Source organism: Dioscorea cayenensis, chromosome 11, assembly GCF_009730915.1.
Source record: "Dioscorea cayenensis subsp. rotundata cultivar TDr96_F1 chromosome 11, TDr96_F1_v2_PseudoChromosome.rev07_lg8_w22 25.fasta, whole genome shotgun sequence".
In the NCBI taxonomy this organism is placed as follows: domain Eukaryota; kingdom Viridiplantae; phylum Streptophyta; class Magnoliopsida; order Dioscoreales; family Dioscoreaceae; genus Dioscorea; species Dioscorea cayenensis.
The window spans coordinates 19,392,026-19,411,415 of record NC_052481.1 but is presented as its reverse complement, the minus strand read 5'-3'; the positions used below and the strand labels follow the sequence as shown (position 1 = coordinate 19,411,415).

The 19,390-nt window shown below is 29.1% G+C and overlaps 3 protein-coding genes across 3 annotated transcripts; all 3 read right to left on the bottom strand.

The window, feature by feature from the left end:
* Positions 1 to 2,171: 2,171 nt before the first annotated feature.
* Positions 2,172 to 5,206, bottom strand: LOC120272615 (O-acyltransferase WSD1-like). The gene is made up of 5 exons (XM_039279482.1): positions 5,019 to 5,206; positions 4,349 to 4,906; positions 3,131 to 3,493; positions 2,493 to 2,630; positions 2,172 to 2,411 (listed from the first exon to the last, which is right to left on the bottom strand). The coding sequence occupies exons 1-5, from the start codon at positions 5,187 to 5,189 to the stop codon at positions 2,226 to 2,228; spliced, it is 1,416 nt and encodes a 471-aa protein (XP_039135416.1). The 5' UTR covers positions 5,190 to 5,206; the 3' UTR covers positions 2,172 to 2,225.
* Positions 5,207 to 7,733: 2,527 nt separating this feature from the next.
* LOC120271811 lies at positions 7,734 to 10,209 on the bottom strand. Its single transcript, XM_039278481.1, has 4 exons — positions 10,004 to 10,209; positions 9,798 to 9,930; positions 9,571 to 9,706; positions 7,734 to 9,379 (listed from the first exon to the last, which is right to left on the bottom strand). Exons 1-3 carry the CDS (start codon positions 10,188 to 10,190, stop codon positions 9,667 to 9,669), a joined length of 360 nt encoding a protein of 119 aa, XP_039134415.1. The 5' UTR covers positions 10,191 to 10,209; the 3' UTR covers positions 7,734 to 9,379; positions 9,571 to 9,666.
* Positions 10,210 to 11,487: 1,278 nt separating this feature from the next.
* LOC120271907 (O-acyltransferase WSD1-like) lies at positions 11,488 to 15,405 on the bottom strand. Its single transcript, XM_039278592.1, has 5 exons — positions 15,154 to 15,405; positions 14,455 to 15,012; positions 12,850 to 13,209; positions 11,988 to 12,125; positions 11,488 to 11,876 (listed from the first exon to the last, which is right to left on the bottom strand). The coding sequence occupies exons 1-5, from the start codon at positions 15,322 to 15,324 to the stop codon at positions 11,658 to 11,660; spliced, it is 1,446 nt and encodes a 481-aa protein (XP_039134526.1). The 5' UTR covers positions 15,325 to 15,405; the 3' UTR covers positions 11,488 to 11,657.
* Positions 15,406 to 19,390: the final 3,985 nt, after the last annotated feature.

Genomic DNA, 19,390 nt, shown 5'->3' with positions numbered 1-19,390 from the left:
TAATTGAACTGGTTTATCCACCTTAAAAAAAAGTAAAGGTTTCCTTCTATGTATAACTCTTTAAAGTTTGTTTTTTTAAACTTTTTATAATTAATGTCATTATTGAACATAGTTTTATTTGCAACTTAGTGTAGTGGTATGTTAGTTGGATAGTGAATGGGCTGACCCAGGGTCGAATCCCTGGGTCAGCAGTATTATTACAGTATTGTGTGCATACTGTAGATACTGTATAAATACTGTATCTACACGGTTCATTCATTGTTCATGGGTTCCCTGTGGGAGGATGTCATTTCCCTCTTCTCCAGGGTTACAAGGCAGGAGGGATTTATTAACTTGGTTTGGTTCCTGAAATATCTTCTGGGAGTGCATATGGTAGGAATCTAATTGCCTCATGTGACGTCTGCCTGAGTTAATAAATCTGTAAGGGGTCGTTAAGCCACTATAACTGGTGCACCTCTGTATATGTCCCTTGACACCCCATTATGGAGCTGCATTTGTTGCCTTTGTCAAAAAAAAAAAAACAAAAAAAAAACTTAATAAAATTTTTATGCCATGGTTTTTGGGTTAAAAAATTAATTATATTATATTTAATATTTTTTTTTACCCTCTTCTTATTTACAAAACAAAACAGTATTATATTATATCTTATATTTTTATGTTTCAAATGGATTTAAGTCATTAGTCATTGCAAGAAAAAATGCTATTTGCGACACAAATTGCACAAATGTGAGACAAAAAATCAAAAACGTTGCAAAGAGAACCAAATTACATCGTAAAAAATAACTATTCAAAAACGTCATAAAATGTGTCACAAAATTTTGTGACCCTAAGACATAATTGGTTTACGACATAAATTGCGACATATTATTTACAACTATCGATTGATGTCATAAAATGTATAGGAAACTTTTGGGCCCAAATAAACATTTGTGTCTGTTTTTAATGAGATAAACATGCTTCAATAAAGTCCATTTACTTTAAGTCAAATAATATTTTAAGGAATTTTACTAATTCGAAACAAGAAAATCATTTTTTTTTAAATTTAGGTGGTTGGTGATATAAATTTCATGTGTGTGTATATATATATATAGAATGTTTATCATTTTTAGTGTTTAATTTTTTATGTGATGGTAATGGTGTCCCACAGAGGTAAAGAAACAGTGAGCAGGTGAAGTAATAAGGAAAAAAAAAATTACAACACATTATATATAAGTAACCTAATATATCATTTTTGCTAATTGATGTTGTTTATCCACTTTTTCATAAAAAAAAAATAATAACCTAATATATCATCTAACAGAATTGTTCCACCAAAATAGAAAAAAAAATAAAAAAACATTATGAAGCCAATACCTAGCACTGAAACAAATAAAAAGACCCATTTACGGTTGCGCACTTATGAAGCCAATACCATGCCATTATTTCATCTCTTTTGTTTAAAATAAAAAAAATTCAACAAATACTTCCCATCATCTCGCATTGAAAGCATAAGTCTACCCTTCTTTTTCTCCGGCGCCGATCCCTCCATCCAGCACACGATCTCCAATGCATTGCTGGTCCTCCAATCCCTCCATGCAGCACATGATCTCCGATGCCGTTTTTCCCATTCTCTTCAAAGCGAAGCTTTCTATAGTTCTACTTCTAGGTTAATCTTACCAAGGTTTAATGGCATTCCTTTGAAATTGCTCTAATCTTACATTGAATCCAATCTCGAGTGTTTTCTGTTTTTCTTTGCATTTGTGATTCAAATAGAGGATTTATTTATTTCAATCTCGATTTCATGGTGGTTTTCCTATCTTGTGAATTCATGTCTTTCCCTATAGGTTTTCTTGATGTATAATAGATTCAAATAATGGTTTTATTTTTTTATCCTTTTTTTTCTAAAACTCTTTATTTACATTATTTTTAAGAGCTTTCAGATTATGTTGCAGATTGTAATCTGCGACACATTTTTTATTTTCGCGTCACAAAAATTTGTCTCAAATAGCATTTTTTTTTAAGGAGTGTTATATCTTTATTTACTTCCAAATTCTCATTCCCACACCAAACAAAAAATAATAATAATCTTATAATATAATAAATAAAAAACATTTCCATAACAATTATTCAAATGAAAAATGTTTACAAATCAAGAAATTTAACATTAATCTCATTAACCAAACATGCAAAAAACATCTCGATCAGTTCACAATACAAGAGTACACACCACTGCTTGGATGCAATTATTATATTTCCTTTTCATGCTCCTGTGAATAAAATTGGTTTTCTTTATCAACAACCGAAGCTTCATAAATTGATTCAAATGATTTCTTCATGCATGAAACAAGAAGTGGGGAATCAATGAAACCCTTCTCAGCACCCACGGCCACTCTCACCTTTTGCATATAGCTCACTATTGTCATCGTCAAGCTCTATATATGATAATTTTTTTAGATAAATTAATTTGATTTGATTTTTAAAATTTAAATTAATATATATATACACACACGTACCTGAGGGGCACGTACCATCATAAAATGAAAGCCAGAAACAGGATGACCAATAATTTCAACTTGCTCCATAGGTCCAATCATATTTGAAATTGCTATGCTTGAGTTTGTTAATGTTTTCAGCATGCAACGAGAAGCTACCTGCAATCAAGTGGAGTGGCTTAATTAAAGAAAACATTAACTTTAATTTTTATTTGATAATTATATGGAATAATTACATGCATTTTATTTTTACTATTATCATTCAAATCTACTATCAATTTCTTTTAAATAATTTTAAAACATCATTAATTTAAATAACATTAAACAATTCAAACAATGGATAACATTAAAATTTTGATTTGCGGGGTATATTTATACTTGTAATTATATGTGTGTGTGAATGTATGTGCATATGTATATATATGTATTTTTTATCTTTATATTTTACAGAATTATTTATGCTTATGATTGTATCAATAAAACATCTAATATATTAATTAAGGAAACATTAGCTCAACATAATATCTTATATACCAAAGGTAATATTATTCACATAAATAGAGAGACTAAAAAATACATTTGATCATAATTATAATTTAAAATATAATTTTAAAAACTAAGAAGAAAATAAATAAATAATTGAGAATAACTTATCATACCTCAGGGCCTGTCAATTTCCTGACCATCTCCAAAAGGGCACCGGATAAATAAACCCCAAAAGAGGACCTTTTCAATTCGATGATCTTCTTAGCTCTCAACACAAAATCAAGTGGGTCAACTGTGTCACCTTTGCTCTTTTTATCACACTTGGGCATAGGAATGTGAAGAAAGGCAAAATAATTTCCCCATTTAGCCTTGGAATTAGGGTTTCTCATTTCCTCCACACTCTTGTAGCTTCTAATAGCTCTTGTGTTAAGCAACACTAAAGCAGTCATTTTGCATGCATTATGGCATGGACTCACTTCTTCCATATATAAGTTGATCCCATAAAATATTATTCCTACTAATACATCGTTTATGGTCTGCATAAACAATGAGAGATCCAAAATTATATGTCAATATTCATATTTATTATACTAAATAATTGAAAATGAAAATGAATAAAATATTGTTTTTAAAAATTAATCTTGGTTAATCTTACAATATTTATATGATGGACACATAAATATTTGTTTAATTAAATGATGCCAAGTTATTGCAATTATTATCTTTGATCAGCATATGAGTTGTATATTCTAATATTGTACTAATTGAACTCGAGTTAATTCTAAAAAGATAAAGCTAGTGAACAAGATAGAGGTAGGCACCTAGATTCATATATATATATATATATATGTTCATACATATAAATATACATATCAACATTTGCCTAACTATATAATGTGGCACTTCCTAATCATAGTAATGATTTGAATATATAACCATAATTAAATTGTTCATCCTACCAAGTTGAATCAAATCTACATAATATGTCTGTCCAATTTGTATTTAACATATATAGTACTATAATCTTATTAATTTAATATGATTAATCAAAATAAACTAATAAATATCAAAAAGGCATCTTAGAATATGTTAATAGTCCCACATGGAGTGGCAATAATTTGAATATGCATGATTGAGACAGGTGATAGGGTTTAGGGGTGCAATATGTATATATTGCCATATTGGTGCAAGAATAATTATTTGTCCGAAAAAACTTTCTGAATTGGTGCCCTGAAGTTAACTCCGGAGGTGGGGTTAGCATGGGGTCAGGAAACCCTTCTAGTAAGGGGTTAGCTTCGGGACACTAATTTGGAAAGTTTTCTCCGTATGAATAGCATTTATGTATCAACTATTTTGGTTAGATGAGCTAGGAGAAGAAATAAGTAGCTTACCCCATTGACATTTTTCTTGATTGTTTTGATATCATCAAGAGAGAGTTCAAAATAAGACAAGTTGATAGGCCTGGATTCAACAAATGGCACACCAGACCTGATCGCTGATACACTGTCCTCAATCACACTGCTCTTCATCAAGCTCCAACCAAAGTCTCTAATGGTGTTCACACAAGCATAGGATAGCTCTTGAGCAAACCCAAGGAATGAATCCCATCTTCTTCTTGGCTTAGAAGAAGGGAAAGTGAGAGGAAGTGAAGGATCATCAACTCTTTTAAGGCATGAAAACAATGCAGCCATAAGAGAATAACCATCACCTAAAGCATGGTGAAGCCTAAAGACGAAGGTCCCTGCTGCAGTGCTTGTAGGGTACTTTATGACACTCACGTCCCACAATGGCTTGCTGAAGGGCAAGGGTTCCATTGATATTTTTGTTATGTAATCTTGCAAGAATTCATCATACTGTTCCAATCCTTGTGGGAACACTGGCACTTTAAGATGCTCTTCTAACTTCACTTGAACTTTCCTCCATTTTTGAACTCCATGCTCATCTCTTACCTGCATGCATGCATGCATGCATGTATTTAAGTTAGATCTATAGAGAAACAAGTCTAGCGAGAGATTAATGTCTATATATAAAGAGAGAGAGAAAGAGATATAGAGATGGAACCATGATGGAAGAGAAACGAGGGTTGATAGGTAAGAAGATGGATTGCAGAGCTGCAATGGCTTGGGAATCATCAATAGGGATTGAAGTCTCAAAGACAACAAGAACTGTAACATTGAGCACTGAGCTACTCAAGTATTGCCCTGTTGGACTTACAGGCTCCTCTTCTTCCATCTTCTATTCTTTCTTCTTCTTCTTCTTCTTCTTCTTTCTTTCAAACTTTTTCTGTGGTCCTTTTGATCACACTGAACAATACTAGTTTCATAAGTAATTATATACAGAGACTTGAATACAAAGGCTATTTGGCATCTGTTTTCCTAATTAATGAAATTTCAGGGAGTGAGAATTTATTACTATTGGATTTAATTTTAGTGGATAGTGAATACTTTGAAGATTGATGGACGTACTGGACTCTAGCCATGAATATTCTGATGAGCGGGCATCTGTGCTCACATGGCATTAATTCCAAGGAAGGACAAATGTTCAACCAATCTCTACTTGCAAAACATCAATGCCCTTTATTTTTACATTAAGTGCTGACTGTTGAGTATGGAAGGCTAGGAGCTGTTCAGATTATATACTAAGTTGGTATTATTATTATCATATGTATATAATAATAAATATAGACCCGAATATATATATATATATATATAAACATAGGTAGAGATGGTGGTATTAATTGTAGGTATCCATATGAAAAAAATAACTCTTCCAACAGCGAAACTTATTTAAAATTTTCAAACTCCAAATCTGTTTTAATAAAGTTCAAAACAGTGTTAAAATTATTAAGCTAATTGTCTCACATGTAATTCCTACTCAAACTTATTTAAAATTATTTCAAATATTCCAGATATGTTTTGATATATACCTATATATAATCATAATAAGCTATTTTGTCAATTGGATTATTGCATAAAATATTTATATATATATATATATATATTTATTTATTTATTAATTTAGGATGGCAGATTTAAATCTTTAACATTACAAGTGAAAGACATAAAAATTTAGATATTGATGATGTTATCTATAATATTTAATAACATGTGTAATTGTTGAAAATTATAGAAATATATTAAATATAATTAAATGATAAATGTTTAAAAATAATATTTAACGTTTTATAAAATTTTAAAATAGAAAAATCAGACAACTAAATACAGATTGGAGGAGGAGTAAAATTGCTATAGAGCCATAAATGGCAATACTTGATCCATAATGAGCTAGGAATTAAAATTTCACTATTAAATAATATTATTAATGGTCAACATGATACCAACAATTTGTAACAACCAAGATTTTATATTGACAGTGATTTGAGTATTCTGTTGCCATCAAAATGAATATTATGAGAATATTCTTGTTTTTTAATTAAAAATTATTCTAAATAAATAAAATAAATATTTTCATTAAAAAAGGAAAAAAATTTACCCCTGAACTATTCTTCTATAATTAATCATTGCAAATATGAGAAAAAATATATTTTAAAATTTTAAAAGATATAGATTGACTAAAAGTATCCTAAATAGCAAGGTTATTCTTCTTATCACTCTATAAATCTCTTATGAGTTGGCTTATCATTAAATTGAATAATATAAAAGTTTAATTTAAATCACAATAAATAATATATGCTTCCTCTATTTCATATTAACGGTCACAAATTAAAAATTTTATTTTTTTCAAATTATTTATCATTTTTAAGAGTTCAATAAACATTAATTATTATTTTTTTAATTTCCTCATCTTCTCATTTGAAAAGAGGTGTGTGTATTAATAGGTGTAAGTATCATTTTTTTTTTTTTTTGGTTTTTATCTTAGAAGTTTTAATCACAGTTTTAACCCTTGTGTAAAACTCAAATGTAACAATTAATATGAAACGGTGGGAGTATATATACAACAGCATATGTAATCATATTATTCTTCTTATTCGTGTCAAACATGGACATGATAATGAGTATATGGATGAATGCAATTATGCAAACTAGTTTAACCCACCTTGCCTTCAAAGTATAGTTTTAAGTCATAGGCTACATAAACTAGTAGGTTTTATTAGCCATTCAACATCAGTTCTAAAACTATAATTAAGTATAGCTAGCGTGTGTGTGTGTGTTCTTAATGTCAAGATTAAAAGCAAAAATAAAAAAATAAAATAAAACCCAAACTGTTCCTTTATGTTATAGTTCAAAGGATTATTTCTAAAATTTTATTTTGACAGATTATTTGTTTGAATTCATATCTTACTGCAACTGTTTTAAAGAAATAATATGATGTAGAAAATAAAGATAAAATTCACAGACAAGATTTTGATCCAAATGATATGTAAAAAAAAAACACCCATTAGAAGAAATCTAATAAAAATTAATTTTAAAAAAATTTGTCTGTCAAATACCTGAAAAAAAAAGATAAAATTCAATGATGATAAAGATGATGTTAAGATATGATAATAAATGAAACAAACTATACTTCTTAAAAAAAATTTAATTTATAGTTTTTATTAAAAAATCCTAAAAATAAAAGATAATATAATTTTTTTTAATAAAATCCAAAAATGAAGATTTTACCATATCCATCCCACATGGACCACTATGTCAGTTTGATGGAAAAATAAACACAGATTCAAGTATACATGACAAGATGACAGTTACACAATACACACACACATATGATTGAAAAAGTAATTCCTTTAATATTTTTCTAATTTACTGGATTCATCCAACAATATGAAGTCTCTAATGGGGTTCATACAAGCATAGAATAAATGAACAAACCCATAAAATGAACTCCATCCTCTTCTTGGCTTAGAAGAAGGGAAGGTGGGAGGATGTGAAGTGTCATCAGCATTTTAAGACATGAAAACAGTGCAGTCCTAAGAGAATAACCATCACCGAAAGCATGGTAAAGCCTAAAGACCAAGGTCCCTGCTGCACTGCTTGTAGGGGTTATTTATAACATCAATGTCCCACAATGGCTTGCTGAAGGGCAATGGCTCCATTGATATACTTGAAATGTAGTTTTGCAAGCATTCATCATAGCGTTCCAAACGTTGTGGAAACATTGACACTTTAAGATGGTCCTCTAACTTCACTTGAACTTTCCTCCATTTCTGATCTCCATCCATGATCATCTTTCATGCATGCATTAAAAATATCTGAAGTTAACTAATTCTAGTGATTAATTTATAGAAAGAAAGAGAGTGAACATGATTGAATATCAATGAGGTTTGATTAGTAAAAAGGTCGTCTATATCAAGAGCTATAATGGCTTAGGAATCATCAATAGGGATTGAAAGCTCAAAGACAACAAATACTGTGACATTGAGCTGCTTAAGTAATGCCCTACTTGACTTAAAAGATCCCATTCTTCCATGTTCTACTAAGGGCACTTAAATCATACTTGCATTAAGACAAGGGTTCTCCAATTTTCAAAACTAGTGTTGTCGCACGTAGACAGTATGCAGCCATGCATTTGATTTTTCTTTTTTATTTTCTTCTTTGTTAAGTAATCTTCATAGATAATTAAATACTCTATCTATTAACTAAATAGATGTTGATATGAATTTAATTATGCTGACTTTTCTTATGTCTTGAATTTAAATTTTCTTAGATAGGATTAACTTTTGATATACCATTGAAATTTAATGTGATGTGACTTGGAGCGGCACGCTAGGGTCGATGATTGAGCTTGCTATTGGTTTGTAACCATGAATCCAGTCATTCCTTATGTACACAAGATGATGACACTTTCCAACTAAAACAATTCATTAACTTCTTGAAAGGACATGACTCAACTAATCCTTGCTTAACAATAATTCATGCTTTCTAATTTCTTGTACTTAACATTCTAGAGAATGTATTGATTTCCTTCCAAGTTTTATTTTTATTTTTCATAATTTGAAATATTCAACCTAAAACAAGTTGTGTCCTCAGAGGGTGGCAGTCAACAGCAAACATTTCTTAGAGTTCAAAAAAAAGAATGTTATGAGTAGCATTCTATTTACACCATACCAAGTGTTCAAGAAAGTTCAGACAAGCAGGTGGTACCTTGGTATGCCTCGTTTTAACAGTAAATATAGAAACAGATCAACCTTGCTACAAAACCACCAACAAAGTTCAACCTACCACATTGGCTGTAGACTGTTCTACCTGATACACTAGTCCAAAGGCTTAGAGCCATAAGGCCTACATAATTTTAAGAAATCTGCAAACCCAAAAAAAAAAAAACTAGGCTTCCATGCTATTTGCTTAATTTCTCCAAGCAAGACAATCAACATGTATTCTGAAATAATATTATACTCACTAGGATCAAGGAAATAGAGTTTCTCCAAAGCCCTATCTTTTTAAGCCTCTTTCCAAATATCCATTCTGTTAAACAAAAAGCACAATCAATACTTTCTTATGCATATGAAACATATGTACAAACTATTAAACATATGAATACGTGTAAACATCATGCACATCAAACATACAAGAGAACCAAAAAAGACCAAAAAAGAGATAAAAAAGGCTCAATGAAAACAGGAAAAAAGGATTAATGAACACAGAGCCAAGCTTACCTCCCAAGTGAACTAAACTCACTCACATTGGCATTTCCTCAAACACCTCATCCCACCAAAGTAGACACCACGTTCCTGCTCAACAGCTTCAACCAATCAGGAAGATGAGTGAGAATCACATCCCCACCCAACACAGCTGCTAACACCAAAAATCCATACAAACAATTCAACAAACACTTTGTCTGCACAACTAGATCGCAGAAAAAGATGCCATCTTTTGCACTTACCTGACCAACCCACACTTTGAACCGAGCTTCACGACCTTCTTCCCGTTCAAACTCAGCTCCCCAACATCAACAGCGTGCTCCAAGAACTTCCCCACCACCACTCCGCTGTCCCACATCACCGCCCCCGTCACTCCTGGTGTGCTCTGACAGTGGATTTCAGGGATTGAGGAATTCAAACAAGCAGTGAAAACAAAAGAGATGCGTACCATAGAGGAAGGGGACTGGATCAATGGAGACATGGCGGCCACACGAAAGCAATGGGAAGACCAAGGGCAGCGTGGCGGACGAAGAAGTTGTGCCGGCGGGCAGTGGGGTCGTTGAGCGCCCATAAGAGGAGGATCTCCGACGCCACGTCCTCCACCACGGGCGCAGCCCCTCCTCCTCCACGGCCATAGTTTCTCTAAAGATGGGATTTTGGAGGGGAATGGAAAACTAATCATCCTGTAATAAAAGAGTGCTTTTTTTTTTTAAAAAAAAATTATTTAATTATTTTATTATTTACAAATATGAACAATTCCGAGTGCTCAGAGTGGATAAACAAAATTAGTGAAAATATAAGTTTTATAATATTTATGTTCTAATCCTATGTGAGTTGATATTCAAATATATTCAAATATATTCAAATATAATTTCTCAGTGAAACAATAATACTCTATATAAGAAAATATATGACAATTGATTAAAAAGGTTATTGACTATTTTTATTCAATTTATAATAATTTGGAGTTTTTTTAATATTTTTAAAATAACATTTATTAAATTAAATATTAAAATTTTAAAAATATGTATTTACCAATAAAAAAAAAGGTGATATCCTTGTGTGGACTTAGCTTTCCTTGGTTTTCCTTGGTTAATATATATTAGCCATGAAGAACTAGGTCTTTGTGTGTGTGTGTGTGTGTGTGTGTTTAAGTTCAATTTTTCAATAATAGATTGTAAAAATTTTTGTCATTTAATACAAAACCAAAACCTCTGATGCAGATGCATCCAGTCTAACAGCATATTCAAGATTAATTGAGATATTAGAAACCAAATAACTCAAAAATTTTTAAAATTAGTTTGAGATAAAGTAAAATATGTCTCGCTATCTTTAAAAGTCCTAAATATGATTATTATTGATAAAAATTAGAAAATTCAAAATGTTTTTGGACATTAAAGTACCTAAATTTCAATAGAGTTGCAGAAATTTATAGTAAATTTAAAAATTGCAAATGTATAAAATTCATAGTATACAAACAAAACATTAAAACAATGAACTATTAAAACAATGAACTATGAAATATAATAAAATAAAATAAAATAACTATAACTAAAAAAAAAAAGGACATTATAAATTTTTTTTAAAAAAAACATACATTGATAACATTATGACAGTCACATGGTGAATGCAGAAGTAGAACATTAATTTAATAAATATTTCAGGAAGAGTGCTATTTCAATTTTTTTTTTAATTTATTAATATTATTTTAATATATGCCTTTTATTCACTTACCTCCTTTAAATTATTTTTATTATTATTTTGAACAATTTTTTTTAACCTTTCATAATTAACTTAATATTCAATATTTGTAAAGTTGAGAGAATGTGTATTATTTACATTATTTACTATGAGAACATCCCTTTCTGTCTTTATTTATTTTAATATTTTTATTCCAACCAAGACAAAGAAGATAATAATCTTTTTGTTTGTTTTTAAAAAAAAGATAAAGTATCATCTTCTCATGAAAACAATTATACAAATACATAATAGTTGTTTCAAATCAAGACTACAAACATTCATATCTTTAGCTTAACAAAGCAAGAGGAATTCAACTCACAACACCCATGCATGAACACCATCTTTGTTGTCACAATTATTGATTAAGTTTCAGTATGAAAAGCTTTAGATGCTATCATGTTTTGCTTTGCATGCTCATGTCCATTAACTCGGTTTTCTGTTTCACTGGCTGCTGTTTCATAGAGTTCACTGAATGATTTCTTCATGCATGAAACAAGAAGTGGAGAATCAATGAAATCTTTCTCAGCACCAATAGCCAACCTCACCTTCCCATTATAGCTCACTATGGTTATTGTCAAGCTCTGCATATATTTTTTGTTAGATGAGTTTGATTTAACCTAAAACTTATATTGATTAAAAAAAATTACATACTCATATATATTATATATATATATATATATACATATACATACCTGAGGGGCTCGGACCATCATAAAATGAAACCCTGAGACAGGATGACCAACCATTTCAACTTCTTCCATAGGTCCAATCATATTTGAAATTGCCAAGCTTGAGTTTGTTAATGTTTTCAACATGTAACCAGAAGCTACCTACGTGTCCCATGCAATACAAGAACAAAAATTTGTTAGTTTCAACTCTTTGGCGTTGGCTATATAATTTTTTTTTCATGTTGTTTTATTAAGTACCAAAAAACTAGATAAATTAAGCATAAACATTTTTATTAGATAAATTTTTTTAACTGTCCTATCTAATTATTCAAGAAAAGAAATCATTAATTTAAAAATCCTTTTATTTGATAATTATCACAAATAAAGTACGTATATTTTATTTTTATTATTTAAAATTAAATTAGAATAACTAATTAATATTTATGTATGAATATTACCTTTATCTTTTATTCCAAAATGCTAATCCCATTTTAATTTATTTAGAAACTAATAATTAATTGCCTCACTGTGCGGAGGAAAATATGAAATAATTCTTCTCAATTATTGTAAATTTTTATGAAATTATGATATATATACAATACATACATACATATACAATATCATCTCCAACTACTAATGCCTTGTGGTATCATTATGATTAAGGGTGATGTGCGTAGCATCTATTAATTAAGAGAAATAAAGTATTGGTGATGCGGATGCCACATTATTCAAAGAAGCTATTCAGGAAATATGTTGATTAAATATAGAATTATATATTCATTTTAAGCATAAATAAAAAACTAGAAATTTATTTTATAGCATATTATAATATTTAATTCAGAAAATCAAGAAAAAAAAAATGAATAGGGAGAGTGACTTAACCTACCTCAGGGCCTCTGAACTTCCTAATTATCTCCAAAAATGCACCCGACAAATAAATCCCAAAAGACGACTTCTTTGATTTGATGAGCTTCTTAACTTTTAAAATAAATTCAAGTGGGTCAACTTTGCTATTCTTCTTGTCACACTTGGGTATAGGAATATGAATAAATGCAAAGTGGTTTCCCCATCTAGCATTCGAATTAGGGCTTCTCATCTCCAGCATATTTTGGTAGGTTCTAATGGCTCTTGTGTTGAGCAACACCAAAGCAGTTATTTTAGTTGCATCATTGCAAGGATCCATCACTTCTTCCATATATAAGTTTAACCCATGAAAAATCATTCCGGCTAATACATCATTCACCGTCTGCATGAACAACAAAAAAAACTCAAAATTATATACTTAAATCAATATTTATTTTACTAAATAATATTTAAGAAATAATTAAAAATAAGATATTTTAAATATTATGTAAAACTCCACACGGTTAAATTATGAGGTTTTTTACCACTTCATGTTAAAATAATGGTAATTTTTTTCCTTGTCAAAGTGAGAGCTCAAAGGATCACCTTCTCACATTATTTGTTGAAGTTTATGACTTTCCTACATTGTAAAAAAAGTTTTTATTTAATCATATAATATTTATATGAGGCAGACATATTTTCCTATAGAAATGTTGCCATATGAATCCGATATAATACTCTAATGTTGCATTCTTTGAACTCAACCAAAATTTGAAAATTTAAGCTAATAAATGAGAGATATCGACAGCCATCTCTACGTCAACATTCGCTTAGCTATAAGACGTGAAACCAATGTGACATGTTGACGTATCTTCAAAATAGTCACATATCATACATTAAATTCCACCAATGCGACATGTAACATATCTTCTATGTAGCCACACATCATATTAATTATTTATTCATTTTTTTTCTCTATGATTCCCATATCATTAATGGTGTTCAAACTAATATTGAAGTAATTATCCTATCCTATTAGCTTAAGACTTTAAACTTGAATAACGTGCACATGGTTTGCATCTAACATAATTAATTTATTTGACTTATTTAAGATACGTGTTGTTAGCATGAATTGACATATATATTAGAATAAATAATAGTCTCACATCAAATTTATTTATTAAATAATAATTTAAAATTATAAATATAATTTTATTTTTTACCATATATATTATCAGTGGCGTTCTCATATAAAATAATGAAAATTTGTCCATTCACTTTCACTCGGGTGATAAGGAAATGGTGTTACAAACTTATACTCACAATTAAGGATTTTTACCACCCACTAGATTTAACATGTATTTTTTTTTTTTAAATATAAACATCTTGCAAACCGAGTCTTTAATAGTATGGCTAACTCTGGACCAAAAAAACCTTTGGGTATGTTTTTTTCCTTTAATTGCTACCCTATTGAATTAAATGCTGATAATATATTTGATTTGTATTGATTTGCATGTAACAACTAAACGTAATAAATGCATAATTTAAATCAATTTTCTTGGTTAGATGTGCATAGATATCTAGTTTAGTCCAAAACATAAGAAATCGATGATTTCAGTACTTATGCCAAGAAAAATAAATAGCTTACCCCATCGACTTTTTTCTTGATTGTTTTGATATCATCAAGAGAGAGTTCAAAATAAGACAAGTTGATAGGCCTGGATTCAACAAATGGCACACCAGACCTGATCGCTGATACACTGTCCTCCATCACACTGCTCTTCATCAAGCTCCAACCAAAGTCTCTAATGGTGTTCACACAAGCATAGGATATCTCTTGAGCAAACCCAAGGAATGAATCCCATCCTCTTCTTGGCTTAGAAGAAGGGAAAGTGAGAGGAAGTGAAGGGTCATCAATCCTTTTAAGGCATGAAAACAATGCAGCCATAAGAGAATAACCATCACCCAAAGCATGATGAAGCCTAAATATCAAAGTCCCAGCTGCAGTGCTTGTAGGGTACTTTATAACATTCACATCCCACAACGGCCTACTGAAGGGCAATGGTTCCATTGATATTTTTGTTATGTAGTCTTGCAAGTATTCATCATACAGTTCCAGACCAGGTGGGAACACTGGCACTTTAAGATGGTCCTCTAACTTCACTTCCACTTTCTTCCATTTCCGAACTCCATGTTCATCTGTTACCTGCTTGCATGCATGCACATGCATGTACATGCATGGATATATTTAAGTTATAAGATACATAGAAAAGGAATAAATTAAGAGATTAATTAATATATATATATATATATACATAAAGAGATATATAGAGAGAGATGGAATTACCATGATGGAAGAGAAACGAGGGTTGATAGGTAGGAAGATGGATTCAAGAGCAGTAGTGGATTGGGAATCATCAATAGGCATTAGAGTCTCAAAGACAGCAAGCACTGTAACATTGAGTACTGAGCTGCTCAAATATTGCCCTGTTGGACTTACAGGCTCCTCTTCTTCCATATTTTCTTCTTTCTTCTATTCTTCTTGTGCTCTCAACTCTTCTATGCTTTATTCTTTTTCTCTTGATCATACTGAACCACAATAGCTTCTTAAATAATAGGTTCAAAGCCACTATTGGTCCTTGACTAATTCTTTGTTGGATTTAGTATCATTGATTAATATATTTTTATTTATACTTAGATAAATTTGTTCTGTACTGTCATGATTGCTGATGTGATACACAACAACAGCATTGTCTTGAGAATATTTCCACTAAAAGAATCAAAATAAATCAATCAATTCCATTTGAGAATCCTCCTAATAAAAAAATGATCGCTCAACTTCTGTTGTAGTCTCTGAATATTTCAAGTGTGAATTTTAAAGGCCGGTCTGAATTCACCATTTGGTTCAATATAATTATACATACGGTAAATTTGTAGTTCCATTAGTGTAATTATATATATATATATATTTTAAAAATATATATAATTAAATTTGGTGTTTGGTTAAATGTAATTAAAAAATACTATATTATAGAGAGTTTATATTTTAATGGAGAAAATTTATAAATTTGGAATTAAAATTTTTATATACTAAAATTTTTAATATCATTTTAATGATTTTAAATAGTCTATTAATTAGTTAAAATTTTTCTTTTTATTATTAAATTAGTTATTAAATTTATTAATATATTTTATTAAAAATTTTATTATATTTTATAATTTTTGAATTTAATCATTAACCTAAAAAAAAAATTTCTAAACATTTTAATTATCTATTGATCAATTTAATTATTAAATTAATTATTAAAATTATTATTAGATTTTATGTGTTTTTTTCACTTAAAGAAGGTATCTATAAATGTTTGACAATACTTGTATTTTTAAGTTGATCACATATAAGTCACATGCTATGCATGTGAGAAAGTCTAAAAATAATGGACTTAGTTTTACATCCAATTTAGCTGTAAAATCAAATTCATCATTGGATGTAAAAAGATTTGAGTTGCGTAAGTGTTAAAATTTTTGTGAGACAAAAATCTTAGAATTTTAAAAGCACGTAGCTCGGAGTTACGTACTGCGTCTGCAAAACGCTCAAAACAAACACTATCTTTATTGAAAAAATTGCTCAATGTATATCTTTCAAAAATACTTATAGCTTCTATAAAAAAAATGTTAATTTCTAACTACCTTCGAAAATGATTACTTTTGAATTAAAAAATATTTATTTTAAAAGGGGAAAAAATCCAGATGGGTCTTATTAGTAATTTTTATTAAATAATAATTATTTTAATAAAATAAATATATTAATTTTCAAAGAAGCAGAGATTTGGATGTTCAAATTCTGATTAAGTCCAATGGTTTTTCTTTCAAAATTTTAATACAAAATTTTTGGCCCCGCCCTAGCTTCTATTCCCAACTAAACACTAGAATCAGCTAATACTACCATTAAGACGAAAGAAATCAATCACTACACGGGTTCTGTTTTGCTAATTAATGCTTAAGAAAAAAAAACACATCATTGCTATCATTTTGCCTAAGTCATGCAACAAAAGCATTTAATACTTGTGCTGAATGTATTATTTTGAGGCTTTCAATTTAATATTATTGACTATTTTTTGGGTTAATGACAAAGAAGCGCTTGAGAGTTCATACTTCCTACGGATCTTTACAATTTTTGTCCTTGGTTCATGGGGTTTCCTTTTTTTAAATTTTTTATTTTTTTTTTAAAAGCTATCTAAAGCTCTTTATTTTGAGGTTTTATCTTTTCACCACCAACTTTTCATTCTGAAATTATCCCTCTTTATAATTATAATTTTAATCATACTTCTTATTCCTTTTCTTCTTGTCATCATATTTTTGTCCTTTTCTAATTATTATCCATATAGTGTTTTTCCCCATTGTTTATTATTTTTCCTCCCACTCCTGTTTGTGTGTCTAGATTTTTGAATGCTGTATTATTATTTAAATGATTTTAAGATTATTTTTATTTTATCAAGATAGCTTTTAGAACCGTTAAATCATAATTGAGTCAACTCTACGACTGTGACTCGTATTTTTAAAAAGTAAATAATAATAATAATAATAATAATAATAATAATAATAATATATAATAATAATGATATAGGTATAGTGTCAAAATAGTTTTAACGTTTTCTCTCTCTTTTCCTTTCTAGTACTACTGTAATTACATGCATTAATCACTACTTCTTGAAAGTAATGGTTAATCCTGTACTCTATGTCTTTCCCATGTAAGCTTATATTTTTGAAAATCTGACCAATAATTGGCGCTATTTTAGAATAGGAAGGACTCGAAAGTAGAACCATTTTCAAGAGTAGAGGGCATTTTGAGAGCGATTCGAGTAAATGGACCAAAGAAGAAAAGAAAAGTAGAGGGACCCGAGTAGGATTATATATCTATATTTTTAGCTGCTACTATAATTACTAAAATAACATATATGATATCATAGTATTGTTATTGCTTTTCTAAAATTTATTTTGTTTGGAAAACCAGTTTATTTTTAAAAATATATTATCATTAAAATAGCAAGCATTATTTTATATTATATACACATTTGAGCTTTTAACGAATGATGTGGATAATTAAGTATCTATAATGTCATCTCATAAAACTATAAACCATTATACTCCCTTCGTTCCTTTTAGAAAAGTTGGTTGAAGTTAGTTGATTACCTAAAATTTATAAAAATTATATTGGTTACCTAAAATTTATAAAAATTATATTAACTTTCCAATATCACGCTTATTTAAAATATGCTTTGAAAATGTATACTAGTTTAATATAATTTATTTGAAGGTGTAGAAATACATTAAATATAAATGGTAAATTTGAAAAAAATGATATTTAATGTTGCATAAAATTTCTAAATTGACAAGTAAAAAAGAGCATAGAAAAGGTCTAAAATGTAACAAGTAAAAAGGAAATGAAGGAGTAAACCCTAAAACTAAAATCCTAAAATCTTAATCCATATATTATAAAATCTTAAACCCAAACTAAAACTCTGGACTTTAAATACTAAATTCTAAATCCTAAACTTAAATACTACTCCTTCTATTCCAAAATTAGGAGAGAGAAAGAATTACGATGATGCTAATGTGGACGTCATTACATAAAAATATTAATCCTCCATTTTAAAATACATGTGGTTTAATTGTTTAAGGGTGTTGCACAAGAATTAAGAATAACATTAAATTTTCTAAAATTAACATAAAAATTAATTAACCAAGTATTAAACTATCTCCCTAGGAACCATATATATATTTTTTTAAACTATAAATATTGCCTTTTTCGTTTACATAACTTATTAAATTTAATAAAGTTAATATTGGAAAAAAAAATAAATTTTATCTTTTGGAACTCAAAAAAGACAATTATTTTAAAAATTTATTTCCTATAATGACACCTAATTTAGAACAGAGAGAGTATTACCTTAAAAATAAATAATTACGGCCATCGGATTTTTTTTTTTAAATTTCACTTCTCACTTATAAACATAATATTACTTCATAGACACACATAAATATTTTTTTAAATTAAACTAACTATTATTATTTCATACATTGTAAACTAATAAGTTCATTATTATTATTTAATATTTTTTTTATTTTATTTACATTTTTTTATTGCATCCTGTGCCTAGACAAAAAATGGTTCTACCTCCATTAGATGACCAAAAAGCAACACAGATATATTCACATGGATAGCAGCCATGATCCTAGTAGGCATAAACAATATTTTTTATGTAAACAAGTTGGTTATTATAGAATTCCTTGCTTGACAAGGGGTAGAATTTTTTAATGTAAGCAAAACAATTATTTTTAAATAAATTGGGTTAAAAAACCCACAAATAAATTGCTTTAGTAATTATAAAAGAAAATTAAAGTAAAAATGTATAAATTAATCAATTTGGTTTTAAATTGCCTAGTCAAGAGCTCATTTAACACTTATGCCCTAGCTTAGCCATGAGATAATGGCCCTAGGGCCATTTTGACAAATAAAATAGTTATTGGATTATTTAGATAATAAAACAAAAACAATGGATGAATACTATTGAGTTGGATAGAAG

Coding starts and splice junctions, on each gene's coding strand:
- LOC120272615 (XM_039279482.1), bottom strand. CDS start 5,189: ATGGAAGAAGAGGAGCCTGTAAGTCCAACAGGGCAATACTTGAGTAGC. Junction 3,494..4,348: donor TCAAGAAAAATGTCAATGGG/GTAAGCTACTTA, acceptor TTGTTTATGCAG/ACCATAAACGATGTATTAGT. Junction 2,412..2,492: donor TGATGGTACGTGCCCCTCAG/GTACGTGTGTGT, acceptor TATCATATATAG/AGCTTGACGATGACAATAGT.
- LOC120271907 (XM_039278592.1), bottom strand. CDS start 15,324: ATGGAAGAAGAGGAGCCTGTAAGTCCAACAGGGCAATATTTGAGCAGC. Junction 15,013..15,153: donor CTCGTTTCTCTTCCATCATG/GTAATTCCATCT, acceptor GCATGCAAGCAG/GTAACAGATGAACATGGAGT. Junction 13,210..14,454: donor TCAAGAAAAAAGTCGATGGG/GTAAGCTATTTA, acceptor TTGTTCATGCAG/ACGGTGAATGATGTATTAGC.
- LOC120271811 (XM_039278481.1), bottom strand. CDS start 10,190: ATGGCCGTGGAGGAGGAGGGGCTGCGCCCGTGGTGGAGGACGTGGCGT. Junction 9,931..10,003: donor TCCAGTCCCCTTCCTCTATG/GTACGCATCTCT, acceptor AGAGCACACCAG/GAGTGACGGGGGCGGTGATG. Junction 9,707..9,797: donor TCAAAGTGTGGGTTGGTCAG/GTAAGTGCAAAA, acceptor TGGTGTTAGCAG/CTGTGTTGGGTGGGGATGTG.